General features: G+C 42.4%; 1 protein-coding gene across 2 annotated transcripts in view; it reads right to left on the bottom strand.

Annotated features, from left to right (window-relative positions):
* The window catches only part of LOC147889142 (D111/G-patch domain-containing protein), a 56,500-nt gene extending 36,985 nt beyond the window's left edge, over window positions 1-19,515 (bottom strand). The window contains exons 1-4 of one of the 2 annotated variants that reach the window (XM_087391650.1): window positions 18,994-19,515; window positions 18,620-18,776; window positions 17,059-18,385; window positions 9,759-9,850 (exon numbers count right to left, since the gene is read on the bottom strand). In XM_087391650.1, the coding sequence (XP_087247776.1) occupies window positions 9,759-9,850; window positions 17,059-18,385; window positions 18,620-18,776; window positions 18,994-19,217 (1,800 nt within the window). In that variant the 5' untranslated portion in view covers window positions 19,218-19,515. The remainder of the gene's footprint in view (window positions 1-9,758; window positions 9,851-17,058; window positions 18,386-18,619; window positions 18,777-18,993) is intronic. The other variant, XM_087391651.1, reaches the window with a different exon arrangement.
* Between the last annotated feature and the right edge of the window lie 747 nt (window positions 19,516-20,262).

Below are 20,262 nucleotides of genomic sequence, written 5' to 3'. Positions count from 1 at the left end.
TACCCTTTCATTAATGTCCCTTGAGATCACTCAAGTTCCATCTTCCCATTTACACCTACCCCTAGACTATGACCCATGCACCTACCATTCAATGCATCTTAATGCACCCTTCCCTTCCTATTGCCCCTAGGACCTAGACACATGTGTGCACATTTTTATTAATAGATTAAGTATCACATGTCCAAATTCAATGCCATCTGAAGCAGTGGCTCCAGCTCGACTAGTCCTATCTACTCAAATGATCCACCACCATAACAAATCGGTCGGTGTCCATCATAAATACAAATACATGTTACACCATTGGCGTATAATATATAATAATGTTTTCAATGTCTACTAATCACGAATTAGTGATTTCTCTTGTCATGACATGGGAATCGCAATGCTTCTATGGCTAGTGATCAAGCATTTGCTGCCCATCACAAACACAAAGGTAAAGGCAAGGTTTCAGCTGGAAAACCCTCTCATTCCCATGATGATCATTCACATGGTGCCTCTTCTTCAGGGATAACAAAAAGAAGAAGAGATGTAATTATTGCAGGAAACGTGGGCATGATATTTCTAAATGCAGAAAGCGCATAGCATCTGAAAAGAAGAAGAAAGAGTCTCGTCTTGCAGTTTATGGTTCTTCTAGTGCTGAAGATCGACATGAGTCCGCTAATTTTGCACAAGACCAGCATTGGGCTTTCTTTGTTACATGTCAATATAATCCTGATGTTCATGATGCTTGTATGGCAGTTTCAGATGTTCATGATGTACGATCGTTAGATGATAGAGAGAGAGAGCAAGGTGCAAAGAGTCAATAGAGTCTTAGAAAGAGTACAAAGTACTTGTACCTAGACCTAGGACTAAGTGTCCTAGGACAAAGTGTCCTATGTGGCCTAAAAGGCACTAAAACTATAAGTGCCTATATTTATGCCTACAAGGCATGTGCCATGGCCTATAGGGCATCACTAGAACCACTAGAAGATGGCCTACAAACTCCCCTCCATGGGATGGGCTGAAGTATTCTGGAAACGTCTCAAAATACCAAGTATTTTCTAGTCATGGTGGCACATCTTCATCCAAAAGGATATAGCCACCTATGAATATACAAGGGATGTCAGATCATGTAACAAAGGGAACCAAGTATAAAGCCTGTCAGAAGACTTCAAACTTAGGACGAGGAAGTGCCTTTGTAAACATATCTGCTATGTTGTCCTCTGTGGAAAGATAGGACAACTCTATGTCTCCTGCTGACAACCGCTCCCGAACATAATGATAGTGAACTTCAATATGCTTGGTACGTGCATGAAACACTAGGGTACGCGCAATGGCCAAAGCACTCTGGATGTCAGTGTAGACAATAGTGGAGGATGTCTGGCGAATACCAAGATCTGTAAGTAACTGTCGAAGCCAAACACACTCTACTGTAGCAGTGAAAGCTACCCTGTACTCAGCCTCACAGCTAGATGTGGCGCCTGTTGGTTGCTTCTTGCTAAGCCAAGAGATACATGAATTGCCAAGCAAAAAACAATTGCCGGTATGTGACACTCTGGTGTCGGAACATCCTACCCAGTCACTATCCGTGTAAGCATGGATGGTAAGTGAACCCTGATCACCATAGAAGAGGGCTAAATCCTGAGTGCCTCTGGGATATCTGAAGACTCTCTTCACTGCCTGCCAATGCTGTGAACTGGGCATGTGCATGAATCTGCTGAGCTAAGATACTACATACTGTAAGTCAGGTTTGGTGTGACATAAATAAATAAGGCATCCAACAGCCTGCTGATAAAGAGTGATATCACATGGTGGGCTCCCATCATGAGCTGAGAATTTGAAGCCAGGGTCCACTGGAGTAGAAACCGGCTTGCAATCCTCAAGCTGAAAACGATCAAGGAGCTGTCCAATATACTTGGACTGTGACATCATGATACCCCCCTCAACATGAGCAAACTCAATGCCCAAATAATAGTGGAGCTGTCCCATGTCTGACATTTCAAAAAACTGCTGCGAATCAGCCTTGAAAGCTGCAATATGCTGAGTATCTGGGCCCATGATGAGCATATCATCCACATATAAAATCAGCACTAAAAAATCAGATCCACTCCCACGGATATAAAGAGTGGGTTCTGTAGGACTATTCTGAAAACCAAGGGATAGTAAGTGTGCATGAATTTTGGCATACCATGCCCTGGGTGCCTGCTTCAAACCATAAAGGGCTTTTCTAAGCCGGCATACCTTGTTTTCAGAATTAACAACCTCAAAGCTAGGAGGTTGTGTGACATAGACTTCTTCTTGCAAATCCCCATGAAGAAAAGCAGTTTTGATGTCAAGCTGGTGCACTTGCCAATGATGATGGGCTGCAATGGCAATGACACATCTAATGGCAATAATCCTTGATGTGGGAGCAAAGGTCTCCTCAAAGTCAATGCCTTGTTTCTTCCTCTGATGAAGGCAGAGGTAACCAAGAGTCAAAGGCATCAAACATATCAACATTTCGCTTAGCTTTGCAGTCCACAAGAGGAGAAGTAAAATGTTCAGCAAAGATAACATCTCTACTGACAATAATCTTCCCAGTATTTGGTTGGTATAACCGATACCCTCTGCTCTCCTGGCTGTAACTAATAAATATGCATTTGATTGCCTTGTCATCAAGCTTATGTCTCAGCTGAGATGGTACATGAACATATGCAAGAGACCCAAAAACTCTCATGTGTGAAAGTGAAGGCTTCCTGCCTTTCCATGCTTCATAAGGTGTAACAGTCTTCAATGCCCTTGTAGGTGATCTATTCAGCACATAGTTGGCACACATCACTACATAAAGCCAAAATTTATTGGGCAAAGACTTGGCCTTAAGCATGCATCTGGCCATCTCCATTGTGGACCTGTTTTTCCTTTCAGAAATAGGATTCTGCTGAGGAGTGTAAGGAGTAGTACATGAGTGAACAATGCCCCGTGAAAAGGAAATGCATCAAACTCCTTAAACATATACTCTCCCCCCCTATCTGTGTTGAGGGTGACAAGCTTGCATCCTGATTCATTCTCAACCATATTCAGCCACCTCTGAAAGCATGAGAAAACTTCATATTTGTCTTTTAAAGGATATACCCAGCAATATCTTGTGAAATCATCAATGAGAGTCATAAAATATTTGTACCCCCCAATGGCATTTGTCCTCGTTGGGCCACAGACATCACTCTGTACTAGCTGCAATTTCCTTTGTGAGAGTTTTGAACAATTCTTTTGAAAAGGAAACCGATGCATCTTACCCAAAAGACAACCCTCACACACATGTTTGGAAACTGTGTGAGTTTGAGGTACATCATTTGCCATCTGCTGTGAGTGTAGCTTTGCAAGAGCTCTATAATTGAGATGACCCATTCTCTCATGCCAAAGATGAGTTTCAGCAAGCTGTGAATCTGAAATAGCAAATGCTTTAATAGAAAGTGCAGCTGAGTGATGATCAAGGTGATAAAGCCCCTTTTGCAAAATGCCAGTGAGAACTATGGCATTGTCATCACGAAGATCATAAACTAAACATCTGTAGCCATCAAAAATCACTCTGAAACCTGAGGTGGCAATTGCTGAAATTGAAATCAAGTTGACTTCAATTCCAGACACAAAAAGAACATTAGTCAAAGTGACAAGATGGCTTGAAATGGATGTGAGCTGCACATCTCCAATTCCTTTTACAGCATAGGAAGCATTATTAGCACATGTGACAGTCCCCCAAAATGAAACAACTGTCTACAAGATGTAACATGCTTGGAGGCACCACTATCAAAATACCAAGACTGAGCGTCATTAGTAGTAAAGAGTGCATCAACTTTGGAGGGATAAAATGAGCAATGGACAGCCCATGCCCAATCATCCTGAAGAGCATGTGCATGTGAAGCATCTGCTGGCTCATGGGATTCAATAGCATGTGAGGCATTAACTGTCAATCCTGCTTTCTTTTTCTCCGAAGCGATGCGCTTCCTGCATTCTGAAATGTCATGTCCAAGCTTGCAACAATAGTTGCATCTTTTCTTCTTTGACTTATCTGCTGTATTTTTAGAAGCATGGGAGGAATTACAGCTGCTATGCGCAGATTTAGGCTTGCCCATAGGCTTGGAAGCCTTGCCTCTTCCTGTCTGCTGAGAAGCAAATGCATGAAAAGGAATTATGGCTTGTCTATTAGCTCGACTTTGCTCTTCCTGCAAAAGCAAAGTAACTAGTTGATCAAAAAATTAGTCATCTCGATTACCCATGGCCACTAATCGAAGGGTTGTAGCAAACCCTTGATATGTATCTGGCAGTCCATTCAATGTGGTAGCATCCATAGAGTCACCTTCATCCATACTGACTTCCTGTAATTGCCTTCTCAAATATGCAACACGTGCCTCATTGCGAATCTGATAGAGAGAAGCCAATTTGTCCCAAGCATCCTTTGCTCTTCTGCAAGATCGGATGTGTGGAATAATGATTCTCTTGCATGATAAAGCAATACATGAATGTGCATTTGCATCTCTGGCATCCCATCTTGACTGTTCCTGAGTTGGAAGAGCAGCAGCAGCAGTGCTAGAAGATGAGGCATCAGGAGGAGTACCCCCTGCAGAGGGACCAGCAGTAGAGGCAACCACTATAGCATTGGCTGGCCTCATATCAACCCCAGAAACAATATTCCACAAATGCTTTGCAACAAGAATATGTTTCATGAGATAAGACCACATTGGATAGTTGATGCCATCCAACTTATCATCTTCACGAAGAACGCCAAATAGATCTTGATTGTTCCCAGCCATAGCAAATGTGATACCCTGAAAGAGACCTGAAAACCCAAAAGCCTCAAGGCTATCACTGCAAAGAGCTGGCTGTCCAAAAATGAAAGCAAGTATCTGCAAATTTCCAACCCAAATCAAAGGGCAAATGCAGATCTGACCCAACTGTGACTGTGGTAGGCAATGTTCACTGCAAAAACAGCAAATCTGGCAAAAGCCCCAAATTTAATAAGGGCAAATAGGCCAAAAAGAGGGCAAATGTAAAAAAGCCCCAAATTTTGCTGAGATTTTGCAAATGTGAGCCAATGTATTGTAATCTAACCCAATGTCCTGCAAAAGTGACTCAATGTCCTGCAAAAGTGACTCAATGTCCTGCAATCTGACCCAATGTACTGCAAATTGCATACCAAATCCCAAAGAAAATAGCCTCAAGGCTTGCAACTGCAAAATTAGGACTGCTGTCCACAAATTGTCTGCAAAAGTGCGCCAAATCCCAGAGCAAGTACAACGTGGGTACTGAACTGATGTGCGGAACAGTGCATTAGCACGGAATCCAATGTACGGCTATAAGGATGCAAGTACTACGTAGTGCAATGTACGGCTGTACGGTGTACAGTGAACGGAAGCACAGTACGGATAGATATGCTGACTGTACTGAATACATGTACGGAGAGCAGTACAGTACCCTGTACGGACAAGTACGTAGTGCAGGTACTGATCTGTACATTTGCTCAAGTACGTAGCTGTACGGTGTACGAAATACAGGTACCAAACTGTACGGTGTACAATGTACGACGATGCATATTCAAACCTGTACGGCTGTACGACGAAGCAAGTACGGTTGTACGATGAGGCAAGTACGGAGCAGGCTGTGAGTACGATCGTCCGTACTGTACGACTATACTGATGAAGGAGGCTGGTGCGAGTCCGGGGACAGGAGACGAATCTGATCGTGGCTCTGATACCACTGTAAGATCGTTAGATGATAGAGAGAGAGCAAGGTGCAAAGGGTCAATAGAGTCTTAGCCGTCACGTCAATCTTGAGTAATAGAAAAGAAAGAGTACAAAGTACTTGTACCTAGACCTAGGACTAGGTGTCCTAGGTGTCACATAGGACTAAGTGTCCTATGTGGCCTAAAAGGCACTAAAACTATAAGTGCCTATATTTATGCCTACAAGGCACATGCCATGGCCTATAGGGCATCACTAGAACCACCAGAAGATGGCCTACTCATGATGCATGGTTCTTTGATAGTGGTGCTAGCAAGCACATCACTTTCTGCAGAAAGTTATTCAGCTCATTGGAGCATACATCTAAGAGGGGCAGTGTCACATGTGCCAATAATGCATCATATACTGTGAAAGGTATTGGGCAAGTTGCTCTTACTTCTGTCTCTGGTGGTATTGTCACTCTAGAGCATGTGCTTTATGTTCCAGGCATTTGTAAGAACCTCATTTCTATTTCAGCCATTGCTACATGTGGCTTTCATGTTCTTTTTGATGGTGTGAGGTGTGCAGTGTATGATGCTATAAATGCCTTTACCATGGTTTTGACTGGCACATTGTCTAGCAGTCTTTATAGACTTGATGCTTATGATAGATGTTTGGATGAAGATACTGCACTTGCCGATGCACATGCCTTTGCTCTTGATTCTACCATGGCAGATACTCATTTGTGGCATGAGAGGTTTGGACACCTCAATTTTGGAGCCCTGGTGAAGTTATATAAGGAAGATATGGTTGTGGATCTTCCCAAAATGCATATGCCTACCAAACATGTTTGTGAACCATGCTTGCTTGGTAAGATGTACTGTGCTGCGTTTCCCAAGGATGGGAGAGATGGTGCTTCACGCAAGCTTTATCTGGTTCATAGTGATGTTTGTGGACCCATGAGGGTTGTAGCTCTTGGGGGTTCCTACTATTTTGTTACTTTTATTTATGATTCACCAGATACACTTGGATTTTCGCATTAGACAGGGGGGGTGAATACATGTCGAAGGAGTTTGCTGTTTTTTTTGCTTCCCGTGGCATCAATCATCGATGCACGGTGCCTTATACTCCTTAACAGAATCCCGTGGCTGAGCGGAAGACTAGATCAATGATGGAAATGACCCGATGCATGTTGAAAGGCAAACATTTGCCTAATAAGTTGTGGTTGGATGCAGTCATGTGTGCAAATTACATCTTAAATAGATGTCCTACAAAGGCATTGCAGACTATCACACGTTATGAGACTTGGACGGGTTGTAAGCCTCACATTTCCCACATGAGGACTTTTGGATGCTTAGCTTATGCTCATTTGCCTTCACAGAAATGCACCAAGTTGGATGATAAAGCTGTCAAGTGCATTTTTCTTGGGTATAGTTCAGAGAGCAAGGGCTATAAGCTATATCAGCCCCGCACCGGCAAGTGTTTTGTCAGTCGGGATGTTATGTTTGATGAATCTTCCACTATGCCTTTGCTGGACTGTCAAAAAACAGCCCATTGTTGACGCCCCTGACATATTTGACAGCTTGATGCCTTTGTTTCCATCCGATGCTCAGGATGATGTTCCATCTGAGGTTGTACCTCCTCCATCTATTGGTCATTTGCAGCCACATGTGCAGCCAGAAATTCAGCCTGATATGCCTATCATTGATCAGGATCATTTGCACAGGGCTCTTGACCAGGAAAGAGCAGAAATTCAAAAGCCCAAAAAGGTACCCCATTGGCTCCTTGACACATGAAAAGACACCAAACAAGATACTCCTCTGCCAGCCCGTATGAGAGCAGCTATCCGGAAAGAGCGTGCTAGTTTTATTTCTTATGCAAACAAGAGCCCTTATGTCATCAAGATGCCTTTCAAAATGATTGTTGGATGAAGGCCATGCAAGCTGAATTGGATTCTATCCATCAGAATAACACTTGGGAGTTGTGTAATTTGCCTTATGGCAAGAATGTCATTGGAACTAATTGGGTTTACAAAATCAAACGGAAAGCTAATGGTTCAGTGGACCGTTACAAAGCCCGTCTTGTTGCTAAGGGCTATGCTCAGCAGCATGGCATTGACTTTGAGGAGACTTTTGCTCCCACTTCCAGGATCACTACCATTCGCATTGTTATTGCCTTTGCTGACCACTTTCATTGGCAGATACATCAGCTTGATATTAAGACAACTTTCCTTCATGGGCATTTGCAGGAAGAGGTCTATGTTTCCCAACCTCCTGGCTTTGAGGTTGAAGGTTCTAAAAGCAAGGTATGCCGCTTGAAAAAAGCCCTCTATGGATTGAAGCGGGCACCTCGGGCTTGGTATTCAAGAATTCATTCTCATTTACTCACACTTGGCTTTCAGAACAGCCCTACAGAGGCTACCCTTTACATCCGCAAGCGTGGGACAGATTTGCTGATTTTAGTCCTTTATGTGAATGACATGCCTATGACTGGGACACATGCTCAGCAAATTGCAGATTTTAAAATTGATTTGCAGCAAACATTTGCTATGTATGATCTTGGTCTTCTGCACTACTATCTGGGCATTCAATTTGCTAGCAGTGAGGGGGGCATTTTGATGTCACAATCCAAGTACATTGGACAGCTTTTGCAGTGTTTCAGTTTGAGGATTGCAAGCCAGTATTCACATCATTAGAGACTGGTTTTCACTTCTCTTTTGATGATGGCAGCAGTACATGTGATGTCACTCTCTATTAGCAGGCAGTTGGTTGTTTGATTTACCTATGCCATACGAGACCTGATCTACAGTATGCTGTCTCACAGTTGAGCAGATATATGCACAGCCCATCTATGCACCATTGGCATGCCGTGAAGCGTGTTTTCAGATATCTCAAAGGCACTCAGCATTTAGGCCTTCTTTATGGGGCTGATACTTCACTTGTCATGCATGGATTCACTAATAGTGATTGGACTGGTTGTTCTGACACTCGTGTGTCACATAGCGGCAACTGTTTATGCTTGGTACTTCATGTGTTTCTTGGTTCAGCGAGAAGCACGGTACAGTTGCTACTTCTAGCTATGAAGCTGAGTACAGAGCAGCTTTTACAGCTACAGTGAAGTGTGTTTGGCTTCGGAAGCTACTTGCAAATCTTTGTGCATGTCAGACTACTCCTACCATCATCTTCACTGATAGTCAAAGTGCTTTGGTTGTTGCACGGAATCCAGTTTTCCATGCTCGCACAAAGCACATTGAGGTTCACTATTACTATGTCAGAGAGCGATTATCAACAGGTGATATTGAGTTGTCTTATGTTCCCAAAACTTGGCAGAGCTTTTTACAAAGGCTCTACCTCGACCTAAGTTTGAGTCTTTTCGGCAAGCTTTAAACTTAGTTCCTTTTGTAACTTAATCTGTTGTACACTATACAGTCATAGGTTGCTATATCCCTAGGGGACGAACATGTGCAACCATGACACTAGATATTTAGGTATCCTGAGCCATGTCCAAGATACTTCAACCCATACCATGGAGGGGGGTTTGTAGGCCATCACATGGGCTATCCATAGATGCCACTTATACCTTGGTATGAGCCTTGTAGGCCTAGTTATAGTCAGTTAGGACTATTGGTACAGTTAGTTTATGTACCATCTAGGTCAATTAGGACACTTAGTCCAGTAAGGGCAATTAGCCCTAGGGTTTTGTTATGTTGGCTCTCCCTTGAGCCTCCACACTTCAATTTTGCAGCAATCTATTACAGCATCTCATTTTTCTCCTTTGTGCTTCCATTTTTTAGCTTCCATTGCTTCCAACACCCAACAGCACCCCCTATCACCCCCTAGCTTAATAGCTTTTCCCCTCTATTAATCTCTTTTTTCCTTTATTACTGTAAACTTACTAAAAGTTTGGCTCCAAGAGAGGGTCAAAGCAAAAAAGTGAAAGGCACCCTACCACCCAGCCATGAAAAAGAAAGTTGAAGAGGGTATCAAGAGGTTTCTAAATTCCAACCTAACCTAACACACATGACTGCCACTCGTAGAAAACTGCAAACCAAAAACACAAAGTGATAGAGCAGAAGAGTCATCGTACCCCATTGATGGAAAGATAGTCGAACCCACGGAGCAAAGCTCTTTGCCGCCTCTTTGCAAGTAACATCTCATTCCGCTGCCATTTTTTACTGCCTGCCATAGATAGGTCAAGATAAATGAATTGAAGGAACTCCCATAATGTATATAAAGTAAGAACTCTTCAAAAAGAAAAGGAGACAGAAGGGGCACGAAGGGTTGAAACAAAATTGTTGATGTCCACGGTAAGGAATGGCAAAAAACATAATTTCTTTTATTGCATGCAAATTAGGTACTAAGGCTATCATTATAAATCACTTACCTTCTTTCATCGCCTTTCCAACAACTTTCAATTGTTTTGATTTGTGTAGTCATGCATTGATATCCACCAGCGATTACTTTATAGTTCTATGAAAATTTCATTCTTTTAATTTGTCTCTAATCATGCATTGATATCCAGCCAAAATCACTCTACAATTCTTCTCCATCATCTATCCAATTGACAAGATATTCTTCTTTATAACATAGAGTAAATAATTCCTTTCTTGCCACCATTTATCTCAATCCAAATGTGATAAGCCTTATTCATGTACAAGAACCACACTGCCTCCTTACAGACACGAATAAGAGCTTTACTGAATTGGTTGTCTGCTACAGTACAGACAACAAACACTTGACCTCTCGTGAAGCTTAAGATGATTGAGCACGATTATTGCTGTACCTTTGGCCAAAACAGATAGAGTATTGTTCTATTTTTTCCAAACTAGCCTACAATGCCTCCACCCACGTCATAAATTACAGCTACAAAATATGATAGTCTCACTCACCCCTCGGCATGAGACTCAAAGAGAGAAAAGAAGGAAAGCTCAGTCTCAAAAGTAACCATGCACCTCCCAATATATTCCAAAATCGCCTATATTGTTAGCATACATTCAGTTCACCTTAGGTTAGAAGCTCAGAAAGCAGCCCCTACCACCAAGATAACAGCTTGTCACTTAAAAGTTCATGACTTTCACACTTAAGCTCAAGCATCAACAACCAAAATGCAAAAGCAGGCCCACTACGGTCTGACCATGCAAGAGGACTAGGTAGTCAATTGTACGGCATACTAGGTCAGGCCCCAAGCTCAGCCCCTATGGTCCCGATTTGGCCTTATATAAATTGGCGCCTGGCAGTCCCAAACAGCCCACAGCTAAGCACATGTTCACCCCTACTCTTATGTCAGTCTAGCATGTACAACGTCTCACATTTGTGCATTGACTACCTACTCCGGCACCCCCTCTCAATGACTTGGATGTGGGCCATTGCCCATCCGTCTAACATGGTGCCCCATCCGCCCTCCAAGAAGTGCCTTTGTGAACACGTCACAGGCATTCCCTGCAATAAAAGTTTAGTCTACCTCAACCTATCTCTCCCAATATCAGTCCCCCTAATGAATCTGTATTTAACCTTGATGTGCTTCATATCATAGCATAGAACACATGGCTATGCAGCAGTAGTTGTCATCATCTCATCCTCTTGATAGATGTTTGTGCCCTCCACAATCCACCTAAGCCACACACTCACCAATTATGCGTGCCGTTCTACTCAACTTCTATCAAAGAAAGGGTGATTATCAATTGCTTCTTATTGTATCAAGAGATGGATCCAAACCCAAATCTATCGTAGATAGTCCAGTATCCCAATCATGAGCCCCGTCTAAATCACCCTACCCAGTCAAGGTGGTACCTACTTGATAAGTTAACCAATACCACCTAACTACTTGAGCACCCTAACGATATACATACATATATACATACATACATCCACACACACACACACACACACACACACACACACACACACACATATATATATCCACGAGATGGATCCAAACCCAACTCTATCCTAGATAGTCCAGTATCTCAATCATGAGCCCCGTTTAAATCACCCTACCCAATCAAGGTGGTACCTACTTGATAAGTTAGCCCATACCACCTGACTACTTGAGCTCCCTAACGACATACATACATACATACATACAAACATGTGTATGTATGTATGTATGTATACACACATACATACACACACACACACACACACACACACACATATATATGTGTATATTTGTGTATATATGTGTGTGTGTGTGTGTGTGTGTGTGTGTGTGTGTGTACATATACATATATATACATGTATATGAGTGTGTGTATATACATATACATATATATACATGTATATGTATACACACACACATATACATACATACATACATACATACATACATGTATGTATGTATGTATGTATCTCTATATCTATTTGTATATATATATGTATATGTACACACACACACACACATATATATATATGTGTGTATATATATATATATATATATATACACATATATATCTACATGTATATATACATGTATATATGTGTATATATATATATATATATATATAAACCAACTAACAACTATTGGTCATCAATTGAGATGTATCCTTATTGGTTAGCTTAGCTCCAACCTCCATTGAGGGCATCCAAACAGTTTTTCAATCAAAATCCCTATATACAGCTTCGCACAAGAAAGAAGGATCCACATGCTAGACCTCCCTCTATGCCAAGGAATTCATGAGGAAGTCCTAAACCTCTCATGTTGAACTGTTTCCTGAGTAGACTATTCACTAATTGAATCTTCTATGTGTTCTCACTGCCAAGGATTATCAATTTGTCCACACAGAGTATGATGATATGCTCATGTCCCCCTTTGAAAGGAGAGGATGCACGCTAATATTTTTAGATTCACACAGGGGGTAGAGTCAAAAAATGCTTTTTCTCTACTCTTGGTTCTTGGCATGGCAAAGAAAGTGATGGGAAGAGACTAGTGGATCCCCAAATTGATGGAGACTCGGGTTCAGATGATGATGATGATGATCCTATACATGTAATTGAACCGGTTGGTTTTATGGCTTCTGCCTAAAGGACCTATCACTCTAGTGGAGTTACAACTCATATGGATAAGGATTCAGCACATGGTAAGACTCCTAATAATAACACTGAAGAGTTGTGTCAAAAATTCCATGAATATAAGTTACTACCAGCAGACCTTAGGGCAGCAATGACATTCCAGCAATATATACAAACAGTTAAATCTATTGAACCAAGAGGACCTGTTCATCAAGACAAAGACATGAAATACAAGATTATACTTCCTAAAATCAAAGGTGATTCTACCTCTCCTGAGGAATTGGAGGAATGGCTCAGCAAGATGGATGACTACTTCCTTCTATATCCAAAGGGTGATCAAGGTAAAATCACATTTGTTGTTCTCATCTTGAAGATTATGCCCACTCTTGGTGGAGGCATCTACAGCAAGAAGAGTTAACTTTTAATGCTTGGGATGAATTCAAGGCTGAAATGCTTAAAACTTTTATATCTCCTTTTACTAGAGATCAATATATTTGTAAGTGGTATGATCTTACTCAGCAAGGATCATTGAAAATTTATATCAAACAGTTTTGGAAATCGGCTCTGTTTGTTCATGGTATTGATGAAAGAGTTAGAATGCTCAAGTTCATCCATGGTCTACACCCTAGTATTGCTTCAGATGTTGCAGCTCAAAAGCCCAATTCTCTTAAAGAGGCCATGCAGTTGGCAGAGCTTTATGAACCCAAATACAATTGGAAGGAGAAGACTTTGGGTATTGGTCACTTTGGAACTAAGCCTATGGTCAAAGGGGTTTCCAATGATGAAAACAAACCTCCTGCACCTGCTACAACTTCTTCTATTTCTAGGTTCCCCACAGTGTACAGCAGTGGCATGGAACAACCTAAGGCTTACAAGGCTACAGATGTAAAGCCATCCTTTAAACCCACTCCAAAGGATGATCTGGGTGATAAAAGAAACAAGTTAGTTAAGCAGTTATCTCAAGCAATTATTGATGACAGGAAGAAGAAGAATTTGTGCTACCTTTGTGGTGAGAAGTGGACCCCTGAACATAGGAATGTGTGCAAAGCAAAAACAGGAGCAAAGTTGAGCTTGATTCTAGAGATTGATGAGGATTTATCTCCTAATACTTCTGCAGCAGAATCTGAATTTCATGAATATCAGGATTGTGTGAATGAAGGCCTTGATGATGAGGAGGATCATAGTTCCAAAAAGAGGACTACTTTTCCCTTTGATCCAAGTGGTTTATCCATGTTTGACACCATGCTTATGGATGATAGTTTGCCAAGGTGCCCAAATAGATCTAGACAATGGAACATTGAAGTTGTTGAAGGTTATGAGGATGAGATCAGAAATTCTGATGGAAATGATGCTGTTGATGATGATGAAGTGTATTGGGATACACAATCAGTTGTGTACAGCATATCTCCTGATGTTAATATGTAATGCGTACAGTGTATTCGTTGGAAGAATCTGGAGAACCTGAAAGGGGATGCTTTATCCAACTTCAAACTTTTTGTGTCCATAAGAGAGAACTCACAAGCACCAAATCTGGAGTAATAGACAACAATAGGACAGTCAAAATATCTCAAAGTAAAATGCACAAAAAGCCAAACACTTCTTACAGATAGCTCCCACAGAGATCCCAAATCCCCACAGCAGTGTGCTGCCCTGGATGCTCTATGGTAAAGCACACTTCTGCTGCCCATGCACTCCTCGGGTTGCATGCTCCTCATTGAGCTTCAGTGACCTTCTGTAGGCTGATTGTAGGTATGCCAGATGATGCTCTCTAATCAGCAAGGGCTTCTCCTTGACTGAACTACCTAATGTCTCCACAATAGGGCCTTTCATAGGGCTAGGTAGCCCTCTGACCTGGTGTTCCCTGATCGGTGAGGGCTTCTCCTTGACTGAACCAACTACTGCCCCCACGCCTTTTATAGGCTACGTAGCCCTCTGACTCGCTGAACCAGTCAGCCAACCAGCCAACCCAGTTTGTGCTGTTGCTGCCCAACATTACCACGTGGCATCCTCCCAGTGGTGCGCTTCTATCTGCAACACCGCAACCTGCTCTGCAGTTCTGCCAACCTGTCTGGTCCCTTGCAGGCTCTGCACAGATTGTGCCATCTGGTCCTCTACCAGCCTTACAGGTTAGCCCTGATTCACAACTGCTGCCCACCTTAGATAGTGGACTGCCCCTTGTGGCATCTGCTTCTCATGCCCACATAATAGACTCTCTTGTCCCCATTCCTACACTGGTACCATGTCCCTATGGGGGTCCCCCCTCTCAGCCCGCTGCCCCTCCTCTTTGCTCTCCTCTTCAGCATCTCCTCCTTGCTCTCCTCATCCCTTGCCCTCTCCTCTCCTCCTTGCTCTCCTCTCCAACCTCTCCTTCTTACTCTCCTCTCCTCCTTGCTTTCTTCTCCTTGCTCTCCTCGGCCCTTGCCCTCTCCTCTCCTCTTCAGGTGGGACAATGGACCTATTATTCCAACAAGCATCGCTAGTAACTCCAAGGCAACTTAGGGTGGGCATTCGCCAATCTTTCGGGTTACAGATTCACATAGCTTTAGCTCTATCGTAAGCCATTTTTTTACTATCCTGGGCATGCTTCAACATCTGATGCATGTCCTGGAGAAAGCCTTTGGCCGCTTGTACACTACCTTATAAATTATGGTGCTCTAAACTAAATTCCATACATCAACGTGAATGGACAATAGCCAGTCACTAAATTCTTTGAGCTATTATAGGTAAACTCTATTATTGAAAGATACTCTTCCCAATTTGTTTGCCTTTTACTTACATATGCGGTCACTAACAATACGGGCTTGCATCAAACACAACATGAAAAAACAATCTCACTTTTTTTCTAAATGGAACGAAATCTTGGTCAAACTATCTACTGTGATCTACATAGAGGGACTTCTATGTCTTCCACGTAAATCAACAACAAAATCCATAGAGATCCTGTGGATGAAGCAAGCCACCTAGCTTAAGATGCTTTTGGCACTCAAGAACATACCCATGGACACCCTTATTCATACTATATACCTAGATGAATTCAGGAACATTCCCAAACTCATCCTCTAAAAACACAACATAGTGCAGTTTCAATCTCACGATAGTCACTCATAAGATTGAAAACCATAACTCCATCACGCATAGCAGGGACTAGCTACTATGACATCCCCACTGACGTCATCAGCGCCCAACAATGGGTGTAGACCATAGTATAAAAGTATGCTCTCACACATACAAATCCACACACCCACACATACTTCAGCATCCATCTATCCATTTATTCATACTAGGCCATAAGAACGCTCTCTTCAGAAAAGACGCACTGTTTCTCAGACGAGAAGAAGTCTTTAGACGTTCTGAATGTCCCACACTCAGACTATAATGAGACTCGTATAAAAGTTCGCACCAACAATCTTTATTACTCAGGCAACGAGCGCCACCTTTAAAAGAGTAGATAACCATCACTACTATGACTCTGGCAGTTGTCTCCTGGCATTGTGTGTGCCAACCATACTCTTTGGCAAGTATTGCCCTGCAAAGTGTCCAAGAGGGTTCACCACTATAACATGGAGCTGTCTAAATTACCAACGTCAACTTTTAATCATGCATTCGTATGCATCTATCCAAGAAGTCCAAAGGTTCAGAACCGTCCAGATTTCAGAACCTCTCAATCCTGGGCAACACATGGTGGTAAGTTTTACTGCCGATAAATACGGTAAACCCAATGTTCTTAGAAACATAGATCTCCATGCAAGAGACAGCACACAAGCATTCATAATTTACACTGGCTTCCCTTATTAAATAAACATGATCTGGGTTTCTGCAATCAAAAGTCCTATGCAAAATCTAGAGATACAAATACATGAAAGACAGATCCCTAAAAATTAAAGGTGCTTACTTATCACACTATATGTCAATCCACAGTGTGTATTTTCACACACAACTTGATCTTGTGATCCAGTCCGCATGTGCCTATAAAAAATACGGTAAACCCAATGTTCTTAGAAACATAGATCTCCATGCAAGAGACAGCACACAAGCATTCATAATTTACACTGGCTTCCCTTATTAAATAAACGTGATCTGGGTTTCTGCAATCAAAAGTCCTATGCAAAATCTAGAGATACAAATACATGAAAGACAGATCCCTAAAAATTAAAGGTGCTTACTTATCACACTATATGTCAATCCACAGTGTGTATTTTCACACACAACTTGATCTTGTGATCCAGTCCGCATGTGCCTATAAAATCCTTCCTACACATATATTTGATTAAGTGCACTGAAAACAATCAAATTCCCAGGGCAAGTGTATAGCACAAACAATCGTGGGATGAAATTTTCAAAAGGCCTTTCTAGTCAGTCCCAACTCCTTCCCTTCTTACCGGAGATACGGTTCTTCGACTTTAATTTTACAGAGCCCTGCTGCTGTAGGTGAGGGGTGTTCAACTCCATAACTTGCTTCTTAACTTTCCTGGGTGCTATTTGATCAACAATCATGTTTTGAGAGGAGCGTTCACCAATGCTGGCTTCCTCATCTTCCATGCTCCCATCAAGCTTAAGATGATCCAAGTTCACTTCTTCGTTTGCTTCACTTTCCCCTTCAAAGTCACTTTCTGAGTGCTCTTGGAAAAGTAGCCTTTCTTGCAGAAGTTCTGCATCAAGATCAGATGCTTCTTCAGTCTCAAATTCACTGCTTTGACTCGAGATTCCGTCGCCTAGGTTACCACATATGGCCATGTTTTCCACGGGCACCTGATGAAGACCTGCAGTCTGAAGAAGCCAATCCATGTTGGAAAATTCACTTCCCCCATTTGCCATGTAATCTCTAAAAATATCTTCTTCAATATCAGAACTGCTGTAGTTGCTGCACTCGTTTGACTCATCAGACACAGACTCGATTCTATTATCAGATCCCACAATCTTCTGAAACCTTGATCTGTACTTTTTATTTTGATTCCTTCGGCGGAATGGCACAAGAGGCAATTGACTATCTTCTCCTGATTGGATGTCATCCGAACCTAGCTCGAGTTCCAAACGCCCATCTTCTTGCTCGCACCACTGCTCAGTGTGATTTGTATATATTCGAACACCACCAATACATAAGAATCCCCTGCTAACGCTTCCTGATGGATTTCTGGCTTTCTTGTGCCTCCCAGTAGTTCTCGGCTCCTGAATTTGCTTCAATGGCGCTTTACTATTGCTTTGTTTTTTACGATTTGGTGGCATGGTTCTTCCAGAAGGCTTCAGCACTGCAGCTGCTGACTGCGATGGGCCTTTTTGAGTAACATCTGCTGCGTTCCCTATCACCACATTCTCAGAAACCTCCGTGGTGAGCACATGTTTCGCCACATTTCGGATGCCTCCTTTGCACCCTTCAGACAAGACACTCTGAATGCATGGTTCTACAGAAATTTCAACATGTCCGTTCTCATCCCTTGCCTGATTGGTATGTCCTAGACCCGATGAGATATCATCGCCTGGCTGTAAATTTACAGGTGTGCAGATCTCATCATGCATACTATTATCGACAATGTCTTTCAGGTCCTCCATAACTGCATTTGCAGCTTCGCAACATGGGCCTTGAGTGGGATGACCACCCAGGTCGAGCTCTGATTCTGCCAGGTAAGTCAGGGGACGTCTGTCAAGAAAAACTGTTGCTTTTCCTTCGGATATAGGCAAAACAATTTGTGGAGTCCCAAGATACATACCCTGGAGAACCCATGCCAGGCACAATATATTAGCAAAAACAAGATGACTAAGATGTTTCGAGAAGGTTACGTTTAGGAAACGCAAGGAGCACAATACCCACCGAAAATGTTCGGAGGCTACCAAAAAGTCCTTCATTTTCAAACCATTTATACAATGTAAAGTAGCAAAGATTCTTGATTTGACTTCTCCTGCCAGCTGCTCAGACTAACTAGAAGAAATATCCTTCAAACTCACTTCTTTGATGATACGATTCTCATTTAAGCGCTGCGCATCTGGATACAAGTAAGGAACTGCAGTGCTCGCCTTAGTGCTCCGTCTCACGCTGGATCTACGAGCGGCATCTTTCGGGTATATCACAACCCCTTGCAGTCGGGGACTGCCACCATCGTGTCTCTCTGCACAATTTAATTCGAAGAATAAAATTATCCTCGCCATTATCACAGCGACGACATATGTACAATTCCATGCCTCGACAAAGAGAATGTTAAATTGGGGACTTATTTTGCACAGGAATTCCTCTCAGACTCCTGGCCATAAGCAGCTCCCACCTCTCTTTTGCCCACACGGAAAGCCAGGCTGCTAGATTTTTACATAGGTCACGCAAATACTTGCCCGAAGGATGAAATTGAGAATGCCAGTCATCAAGCACATGTCCACGAACAAACATTTGAGAACGCAGTTGATTCCGCCGGGATCCTTTGGATCTGTTCTCTCCTCTGCCCCCGGACTCTCGAGTTTCTGGTTCTTCCCATCCTCCCCCAGCGCCACGCCCTCTGCCAAGCCCACCTCGACCTCCTCTTGGCGCCCGTCTTTGCTTGCTAGTTCGAAGCATTCTAGGAATGGATTGATACACAAGGATGAAATTATGTGAAATCCTTGTCGATGCACGCGTGCTATCTCAAAGCAGAGAGCTTTGAAGGTGCGAGGGACTTTATATGACGGAACGAATATCCGAGCACAAACTCTGGTGGTTTGGGACCTGGGTGGGTGGTCTGTGGCTAATCCCCTCAACAAGACCCCTTATTGGCTATCAGCATAGGCCATCGGCTATGTGCCCCTCGTAGTTGGCCATGTCGGTTGTTCGCAGCTCCTTCTTGCATCTCCAAACGTCAAACGAGGTGAATGAGATTCAATCGCCTGCCCGAAATCCAAAAAGAAAAAAACAAGACTAATTGGATGCGCAATGGAGATAGTGCGCAAAAAAGGGGGTAGAGACTGCGGGAGATGATGAATTGACACCTGAGAGAGAGAGAGAGAGAGAGGGAATTCCTTGAGCAAGCGTAAGTTGGACCAATCATAACAAATCAAAGATTTTCTAATTACGCTTCTTAGAAGTGTGAATCTCCAATAAGGACCTGCAAGCTGGAAAATATGGAGTTGATTATCGTGGGAATGTCCTCTATGAGATGATTGCTCGCTTGCATTCATGTTAGTATTTGTGCCATCTTAAGTATGGTTTAGGTAGTTTACATGAGATATCCCTTCCTATTTATTAGCGTTGCCTCCTTAGAAATCGTGATATAGTAGAGGATTAAACTCTTTTGTGAATTTCCACTTGTAATTTTTACAGTAGGCAGCCTAGGGGGAAGTTTGGATTTTTTGAATTATCATTGAGCCACGTGTCATAAATATAGATCACTGATGTGAATTGATTTGAAACCATGAAAAATATATGAAAGCTTTTTAAGATATTAAAGCATTTGAAGCTTCACGAATATAAAAGCTTTTCCAGATATAAAGCTTTTGAAGCTTTTCACATAAATGAAGTTAAAAAGCATTCCAATGCTTTTTAATATAACAAAAATATATATAAATGATGTTAAACAACCCCTAGTAGTGGCACCAAGCTTCTACAACATTTGGTTGGTGGCATCTGA

The sequence above is a fragment of the Dipteris shenzhenensis genome, chromosome 20 (assembly GCF_047967505.1).
Source record: "Dipteris shenzhenensis isolate YYH24624 ecotype China chromosome 20, Dip_SZ_1.0, whole genome shotgun sequence".
In the NCBI taxonomy this organism is placed as follows: Eukaryota; Viridiplantae; Streptophyta; class Polypodiopsida; order Gleicheniales; family Dipteridaceae; genus Dipteris; species Dipteris shenzhenensis.
Note: the sequence above shows the minus strand (reverse complement) of the source record. Positions and strands in the feature narration are given on the sequence as shown.